We start from the raw sequence: 9013 nt of genomic DNA on the forward strand, positions 1-9013 counted from the left end.
CTGCAACCTGTTGTGCCTAGTCCATACACTCTGCTTACAACTGTTCTGGGAGAATACAGTCGGTTCTCAGTTTTGGACTCGAAAGATGCTTTTTTCTGCATTCCTATTGCAGAGGAATCAGAGCACAGCTGTTTGTTTTGAATGGCAGGACCCAAAAACACAGGTAGTCCGGTAGTATTGTTGGACAGTCCTGCCTAAAGGGTTTAAGAATTCCCCTACCTTGTTTGGGGAAATGTCGGCAGGGACCTTAGAAACTTAATATTGGATGAAGGGCTCTCACGCCAATACGTGGACGATGCGCTCATAGCAGGCCGTACTTACGATAAGTGTCTCCAAAATACCATGAGGACCCTGAACTATTTGGCCAGTCCTGGATATAAGGTCTCCCAGAGAAAGGCCCAAGTGTGTAAGCAACAAGTCATGTATCTGGGTTTTCTCATTTCCCCAGGACAGTGGCACCTTTTCCTGATAGAAAAGAGGCAGTTGCAAGTGTGGGAACACCCAAGACTCGCAGACAAGTGAGGGAGTTTCTGGGAATGACAGCGTTCTGTCAGATTTGGATCCTGAACTGTGCGCTCATAGTAAAGCCCCTCTGTGAGGCTTTAAAGGGTCACGATTTTGAGCCCCTTACTTGGACTACAGAGTGCCAAACAGTCTTTGAAACAATAAAAACAAAGTTAATCTCAGCCCCGGCTTTGGGACTACCAGGCTTAAAGAATCCTTTCATATTGCATGTCCATGGGAGACAAGGCGTAAGTCTCAGGTGTTAATTCAAACTCTGGGAAATATCCCTTGACCCGTTGCCTACTTCTCAGAACAACTAGAACAGACTGTTAAGGGATGGCCCCCTTGCCTTCAGGCTGTAGAAGCTACTTGTGACATACTTCAGGAAGCTGAGAAGTTCACCGTGGGGCAACCCACCACTGTGTATGTCCCTCACCATGTTCTTTCTTTACTGGAACAAGAAGGGGGTCATTGGCTTACTTCTGGGAGAATGGGAAAGTAGCAAGCCATTCTATGAGACAATCCCAACGTAAGACTTCAGGTCACTTCAGCCCTAAATCTAGCCACATTGCTCCCAGGTGATGCTGCACAATCCCCAGAGCATGACTGCCTACATGTCATCAAGTTAGTGTACTCTGGCAGACCAGACTTAACGGACCAACCCTTGGCAGAGCCATATGTAGAGCTGCTCACTGATGGAAGCAGCTTCATGGACCAAGGTGTAGGTGGCACACTGGGTATGCGTTGGTAACTCTTGAAAAGATTGTTGTAGCAAAAGCCTTTAGTCTTTCCATTTAGGTCTGTTACTCATTTCGAGTTAATTTTTATAGATGGTGTGAGGCAGAGGTACAACTTCATTCTTTTGCATGGGAATATTCAGGTGTTCTAAAGCCATTTATTGAAAAGAGTATTAGTTTTCTGATGGAATTGTGGCACCCTTGTTGAAATTCAGTTGTCTCTAAACGTGAGGGTTTGTTTCTGGCCTCTCAGTTGTATTCCATTGTACTTTCAAGGTTTTTTTATTCTTATGATGTCTGTTCTTACACCTTAGTAGCATAGTACGATATTGTGATTTATAAGAAAGAAATACTCGGTCTTCATCCCTGTTCCTGGCACAGAGTTCCTAAAAGCCTTGCAAATTCCCAAGTAATAAGAGAGATTAAGTTGTCTTTTGTTACTCATAACAAGCCACTTCAACCATGCTTGAATTCATGTTAATGAGGTGACTTTTGGAACCCCCCCTGAGGAAGTAGGCTTGTTGCCAGGGATACCACTCAAGTCACTAGAGGGCTGTGACGTTAAGGCACACCCCTGGACCTCTAGGGAGGTGTGGGGGAGCCGGAGGTTCACTTAATTACTAATAGCAACTATTCCTACGTAATGAAGCCTCCATAAAAATCTCTGAATAGCACTGCCCCCAAACTCCCCTCCTTATTCTGACATGTGAACTTGTCTGTGACACTTTCTGGAGCCTGAGGGGAATTTCAGCCTCTGCAAACCCCTCCCCTACAGTCCCACAAGTTCAAGGTAGAGAGAGAGCAGGAGAGGACTGAGCCGGTTCCTGAGAAGGGGGAGGTCTTTAGGTTTAGTTCACCTTGACACGTCCTGAACGCTGTTGCTTGTTTCTGTAATGCTGCTATTATGGAAACTTAAGTGCAGTGAGGGAATTGAGGTGAGGATGAGTATTGCACGCTGGGATCAACCTCCCTCCATGGCCCCATCCCATCTGGAAGCCAGAGCAGGCACCTGGGAAGAGTGGACCCTGATCCCTTCCCTTCCCCCCAGCAGGGCACAGACCGAGACCACCACCTCTCAAGAGAAAAAACATGTATTTTGGGAAAGAATGAAAATTGTGGTAGGAAGAGAAGCCATTAGCACATAGATGATCGGTTAACGTGAGAAGAAGCAGGTTTTCTTTCCATGAACTGAACTTTTTTTGGCACTACTTTCCTCCCAGGAAAGGCATGAGAAGCGCACTCTGGCTGACCAGAGGGAACACATTTTTGAGGACATGTTGGGTGATGGCGCAGGTGGCCTGAGCCACCGGCCACCCTTGGTCCATGCTGGCAGCGTCTGACTGGGGACTCCAGTTCCCTGGGTGGGAAGGCTAACTTGTCGCCCCTGCCTGTGGTATGCCTGCTCTTGTTAAGGTAGCTGTGGTCCTTGGGGCTGGCTTGGTGCCTGTAGGCTGTATCTTTCAACACCCGTCTCTGTTCTGAAGAGGAGAGAACCCTGTGGTAGTGGGAATGCCCCTCTGCTGGGGCCTGGAGCTGTTCTGGGTGCTGATTTAACTTTGAGGCACAGAGTCCTTGGTGAAGCCCCAGTTTCTCTCTTAGGACCTGTCCAACAGCTCTTGCAATCGCACAAGGGTCGATAGCCCTGCTCTCTACAACAGGTTTGCCTTCGATTGGTTTCTGCTGGTGAGCAGTGGCTGATGCAGGCTTGCCCTTTTGAAGGGATTCTTCTATTCCTTTGCCTCTTTTATCGTGGCTGACGTACTGCCTCATCCTTTTTTGGCTTTCTGGTGAAAGCTGTCTCTTCCCTGGTGAGAGCTGGGGGTGTTTGCTCCCAAGGGACTCTCCTCTTTCCCTGACCTGAGAAGCGTGGCTCATCCCACTTGCTTGCGAAGCCTTTAGTCCTGAAGACCTTTCTTTATACTCTCCTGGTTTGGGCTTCCAATTGTCCTCCCTCCCCTCAGTCGAGGCAAACTGGCCCTTACACGGGTCCCTAACTTTTGGCTTCCTGGGTTCCTGTTGTTGCTGGTTGCTTCTCGTTTCTTCATGGTCTCCTGGTTGGAGGCTCCTAACGCACCTCCACTCCTCAGCTGGGGCAGGCATGTTGCTCTGGCTTTTTGTTTCTTCATGCTGTCCTGGTTGGGGCTTCGTGAAACCCCTCCACTCCTCAGCTGGTGCGAGCATCTCCCTCTGGCTCTTCATTTCTTCATGCTCTTTTGGTTGGGGCCTCTTAAGGTCCCTCCACTCCTCAGTTGGGGCAGACATCTCACTCTGGCTTTTAAATGGGTCCTGAAGTTGTGGTGTTTTGAATTTCTGCTGGCCCCGGCTGCTCTGTTCACTCACGTTGAGGTCATATGGCACCACCTGGAAAGCTGGTGCGTCCTCACTAGCATGTTCCCTCTGGGAACTAGAAAGAGACCTGTGAGAAGCCAAGATGTCTGAAGAAAGGAGCACATCAGTGTGATGGTCTCGAAGGAGCACATTGGTGGCAAAGTCCTGGAGGCGCACGCCAATGGGATAGTCTTGAAGGAGGATGTCACTGTGAGAGTCTGGAAGGAGCTCACCAGTGGCACGGCCTTGAGCCACCTGTGTTTTAAGGCATGGCTCCTTTGGATGTTGGGCAACTGACTTTGTTGGTGGCGACAGGGTTTTCCTAGTGGCTGGAAACCCCAAGACAGTCCCATTCTCCCAGCTTCTGCCCATGAGGTTGACTGTGGGCATCTGATAAGGCAGTCTGCCCTCCTGTCCAGTCAGAGGGGCCTCTGAGGGCCCATACCTGTCACCAGGTGAAGTCTTTCCCAGGGCCCTCTGGATTTCTGTATGCTCAGGTGAGGGAACAGGGAGGGGACTCACCAGGGTGGGAACTGTTGCTTTTGTTATCGCTGTCATTCCCTGATGGGGCTGAGGTTTTCCAGAGAGCTTATTAGCAAAGTTGGCTTTTGAGTGTGCTCTAGATTGACAGGTGGCAGAGGGGGAAAAGGTGGACCTTGGAGAGGACAAGGGTTGAGCCCCACCTGGCTTGAGATTTATGGGCTCAAAGGCCTGGTTGGGTAAGCCCCACCTGTGCCTTACCCGCCAGCTTATAACATGTGCTTCCAGCATCTGCCGAATGCTTGGACTGAGGAAGGAAAGCTCACGGGAGGAGTTTGCACAGGGTTTCCAATACTTCGAGGATGCTAGATTTCTGATTTCCTCGTGAGGGTGGGGCTTATAAGAAGCATAGTTGGCAGCAAGCCAGGATTGACGCACAATCACAGGCGTCATACCTTGATTAATCTGCCTCGACTTTGTGCTCAGATGGGCTTTCAAGAATTTTTCTAGATGTTTCTGCTCTGGGCTACTGGGTAAACAGTTTCCAGAGTTACTCTTCAAGGGCCTCATCAAGTATCTTTCTGACTCCTTTTCAGAGTTTCTTTGCAGAAACTTGACTGGGAGGCTGGTCCTGGAGGAAGCTTTTGAGATCCTCCTGAGACATGGCCTTAGACCCTTGCCGAAATCCTGCCCTGGTTGGAATTGCATTTGACCCTTCCTGTGGGATCTCCTAGGGCACCTGGACCTTGTCCTCTGTCGGTCCAGTCTCCTTTTGCCTGTAAAAGCAGAGGGCTGCCAGGGTCCCTGCTTGCCCTGTGCCTGATGAGTCCCTAAAAATTGGCACTGAGAGGAGCTCAATTCCAGAGACGGAGACAGGTGGATACTGCGGGCCAGGCCCCTCTTGGTTTGCTCTTTGATGAGCCTCTTTTGAAGATGTTGCTTCTGGAGATCAGGGCCAATTAAGTCCTCATGATGAATGGAAACTGCTGACCTTCGGGCCTGAGAGCGTCCCCTGTCTGGAGGAAGGGTGAGAATGAGTTGGTTAAAGCCTTTCTGAGATCTTTTGACCACAGAGGGTGAAGGCTCCCCACTTTTCAGTTGCTTCTGCAACAAGGGGCATTTCAGACATTGAGTTTCAGTGGGGATAAAATATAGTGTCTTGTTCTGAAAGGTAGGACAGTCTAGTCCACAGGTACTCATCTGGGGTGGAGAATAAGGTGGTCTGGATAGGAGAGAAGATGGGAGGTAGAGCTGGGCCTGGATCTGAGCCAGAGGTGGGGGCTGGCAGGGAGGCAAGTTTTGAGTGAAAGGCTGGGGTGGGACCCCCGGGCAGGGCAAGACTGGGGCCTGGGAAGCACCTAAAGGTATTCCAGGTTGAATTGAAACTGAAAAGCCATGAGAAACTCCACTGAATAAAACAAAGGGTGCCTGCTGTTGAGCAGAGCTCCGAACAGCCAGCAGGGCCTCGCTGTGCAGAGAGGGGAGACCCCAGTAGAGCTGGCTGTATTTCTGTTCCAAGTGGTCCCTCAAGACCTCGGAGTGTAAGAGCTGCTGAGGACCAGGTAGCCGCTCTAGCTGCTCTGTTTTGTCTTTCATGTTCCAGAAAGATTGAGGGGTTGTGTTGTCCTGCTCAGCACCCAGTGATTTCCACATATTCCCTGACGTGTTCAGGTGGTAGTCTGAGCTCATTTGTTCTGAGAATGACCCATCCTTTTCTTTCTCCTTACAAGTGTTTAGTTTTACTTTCTTGGTGACTAGAAGCTCCAGCAGCTTCTGGACTTCAGGGTTGACAAATAAGGGGCTACCAGTCTCTACCTGCTTGTCTGTGGGCCCTCCCGAGAACGGGGCCCCTGGTGGCTGGTGGGACAGGTGTTCTTGCCAGGACTTACTCTGTGATGAGGTGGGGAAGAACAAGGCCTTGGTAATCTTCCACCAGAAGGACAGGAACAAAATGTGATAGCATGCGAGGCCAAGACTCAAGATGGCTGCAGTGGTAGATGGCAAAAAAGAATTACCTGGAGGTGAGCTCTTTGCAACAGTGCCAAGGGTGACTCTCTTCAAGTTGGATTGGTCTTGAGGTTCTGTTGACAGGCTGGACGCCACAGGTAAAGAGCCCTGGGTCAGAGGAACCAGGGCAGCTGATGGGCACACGGCAGGAGCATCGTCTTCTGCAGGTTCCCTGCAGGGCTGGTGGGCTGCAGCAGGCGCTGCTTTGCCCACCTCACCGAGGGGGTCTTGACAGGAGAGCTGATGGAAGCCGCCCTTGTGAGGGAGCTTGTCCAGGTGGCTGCAGGAGACATGAGGCACAAGCTGCAGCCAGGAGCCCCCAGGGCCAGGAGGGCTGGGCAGGGCAGGCAGGGGTGGGCCCCTGTGGCCCCACGGCCCTCCACGGCCCCCGTGCTGACTTCACAGTGCTTCTGCTGTCCCTCACCCCGGGGCTTTAGACGTACGCTGTCCTCAGGGCTCCCCCTCGCATTTCAGCCCCAGGCTCCCTGCAGCCCAGGTGTCACACCATAGGCTTTGGGTGGAAGAAGAACCCAGGAGAGAAGGGAAAGATTCTTTACCTTTGCAGAAGTGAAATCAGGTCCCGAGCCTTTTCCAGCTCTTTCAGGGAATTTCTGCAAGCTGGAAATCAGCAGAGTGGGTCACGGTGGTGAAGGCAAGGGCCTAGGGGGTCTCACAGGAGGCTGAGTGCAGTGTCCCTTTAAGGGGACACCATTGGGAGATTGCAGCCCAGGCACCAGCGTCCAAAGCCACATGATCCCTGACAGCGATGGCGAAGCTCATGAAAGGGTTTATCATTTACAAAGTACTTCCATATCCATTACCCCTTGCCGTCCTCACATCCTCCATGTGGGGGAGAATGGGCAGGGGTCACCTTACAGAGGAATCTGAGCAAAGTTAAACAACTTGTCCACGGTTGGACCTGGAGGTCCCACCTCCCAACCCAGGCGCTATTGGTCCGCTGTAGCCCACACACCCCTGCTGGGCCACACCCTTTTCCAGGCCCCTCACCACTTCATTGTGCACATGGAATCTGGGAGGTATCTGGGTTGTTCTGCTCTCCTTCCCAGGAGCCTCCCTGAGGGTTCTGTTTCTTGAGGGACAGGCCCTGCCACTGGCCTCCTCGGAGCCTGTGGAGCTGGGCCCTCAGGGCTGAGAGAGATGGGGGCTAACCCTCGGGGCACACAGGGATGAATGGCACAACTTACCTTTCACAGCTCTCTTTTTCTCGTTAATCTTGCGTCTCCCCTTCGGCTCCATTTGATGCTGAGAGACAGAACAAATGAGGACCTGGGACCCAATTCTCACTCGCCCCTCTCTAGACAAGCATCAGACACTCAGTGTCCATGACATAATATGACTTTCTACGTTTAACTAACAGAGCTCTGTGGTTTTTCTTTCCTTTCACTCATTTTTTTTTTTAACATCTTTATTGGGGTATAATTGCTTTACAATGGTCTGTTAGTTTCTGTTTTATAACAAAGCGAATCAGTTATACATATACATGTGTTCCCATATGTCTTCCCTCTTGCGTCTCCCTCCCTCCCACCCTACCTATCCCCCCCTCTCCCCCAGGCTGTCACAAAGCACCAAGCCAATACCCCTGTGCCATGCGGCTGCTTCCCACTAGCTATCTACCTTACGTTTGTTACTTTTCACTCATTTTTAAAGAGGATAAAAATATTTTCTGTTTTCCTTCTCTGAAGAACATAAAGAAGGATTTTCAATGTGAGATTCACCCTGGATTTCTTTCGTCACTGTTCCTCTGCTCAAAAAACACACACATTCTCTCTGAACTACGGATTCATTCTGAGCTCCAACAGGTGCTTCCCAAGGCCAGGGCCACTCCAGCGCCGGCTCTGAGGCTCTCAGGGCCTCAGCACTGCCAGCAGATCAGCCCTCATCCGAGACACCTGTTCACAGCTGGTGATCCAGTGCTCATGGGCCTGTCCTCTGGCTGAGATTGAACTCGGTATCCAGTCCTCGACCTCTGGTCACTGTGTGTGAGACTTGCCCTGGAGCCCTCTACCATACCTGGGCGACTGGTCTGAGAGCTTTGGTTAGAAATCCTAGTGTTCACTCTATCCCCTGCCCAGACTGGCTTGTCCTTACAGGGATGATGTTGTATACTTGAGAATAGATGTCCTATTCTTTCCCATCTCAGGAGTCTCTGTAGTTGACTGAGAAAAGTGGAAATAACGATAGAAAAGAAGAGAGGATCTTGTGCTTGTGGGTCTGGCCCAAGGGTTCCTTACCTTCCTGATGTTTTCTTGTTTCCTGGGAGGTGGTGAAGAGACATTATTCTCGAGGTAGCGGAGTAACAGGAAATAGAGCCCCAGTCCACACAGGAAGGCTAGGATGATGTCACTCACACAGAGAGTGCAACTGGAGTACTGCCAAGTATCAAAAGTGCTTTTCAGAGAAAAGAGAGCATTCTCCATTATCTGAATCACACGGCTGCCAGCAGGCAACTGAGCACAGGACATGTACTTGGAGACTAAAGCCCTAGGCCTTTATCATAGAGCTGTGGTTTGGTCACAAAGGGCTCCTGAGGGTGTGGGAGGGAGTAATAGAGGAGGAGGCTGTACCACGGCCCCTCCCTAAACATCCGCCCCACAGCTCTATCCCTCCACCCTCATGGGTCTTCTAGACCTTAGTCAATTTTCTATTCGTTCCACCTGGAAATCACATTTTTCCGGGTTCCTCAGATCTCTTGGGGATCTCGGCTTGAACCCACCATTTTCATAGCCTTTGAAACTCTGAAATTCTCCCAGGATTTTGGCCGTTTCCCAGTGACTTATACTCTCAGAATCTCCTTTGTTCACAATTCCATCGTTTTTTCATCTCGCATATTTACATTTCAGTTCTCAACTTCAGATTTGTTTAATTAGAAAAACCATAGCCCTCCTTGCTGAGAGGACCCCCTACATATGACTGAACCTTTCACGTCCATCTTTGCT

At 50.6% G+C, this 9013-nt stretch overlaps 1 protein-coding gene across 1 annotated transcript; it reads right to left on the reverse strand.

Moving 5' to 3' along the window:
• Positions 1-1622: 1622 nt before the first annotated feature.
• On the reverse strand, positions 1623-8519 carry LOC149748868 (spermatogenesis-associated protein 31E1-like). Its single transcript, XM_089912899.1, has 4 exons — positions 8309-8519; positions 7262-7319; positions 6614-6674; positions 1623-6336 (listed from the first exon to the last, which is right to left on the reverse strand). Exons 1-4 carry the CDS (start codon positions 8492-8494, stop codon positions 2376-2378), a joined length of 4266 nt encoding a protein of 1421 aa, XP_089769025.1. The 5' UTR covers positions 8495-8519; the 3' UTR covers positions 1623-2375.
• Between the last annotated feature and the right edge of the window lie 494 nt (positions 8520-9013).

The sequence above is a fragment of the Delphinapterus leucas genome, chromosome 6, assembly GCF_059928025.1.
Source record: "Delphinapterus leucas isolate spDelLeu-1000000601 "Yukka" chromosome 6, BTC_Dleu_Yukka2, whole genome shotgun sequence".
Taxonomy (NCBI): domain Eukaryota; kingdom Metazoa; phylum Chordata; class Mammalia; order Artiodactyla; family Monodontidae; genus Delphinapterus; species Delphinapterus leucas.

What these genes read in the sequence shown, in the direction of transcription:
- LOC149748868 (XM_089912899.1), bottom strand. Translation starts at nt 8,494, where the DNA reads ATGGAGAATGCTCTCTTTTCTCTGAAAAGCACTTTTGATACTTGGCAG. An exon ending in GAAAAAGAGAGCTGTGAAAG is followed by an intron (nt 6,675 to 7,261) that starts GTAAGTTGTGCC and finishes GCTGATTTCCAG; the next exon opens with CTTGCAGAAATTCCCTGAAA. An exon ending in CTGATTTCACTTCTGCAAAG is followed by an intron (nt 6,337 to 6,613) that starts GTAAAGAATCTT and finishes TGTCTCCTGCAG; the next exon opens with CCACCTGGACAAGCTCCCTC.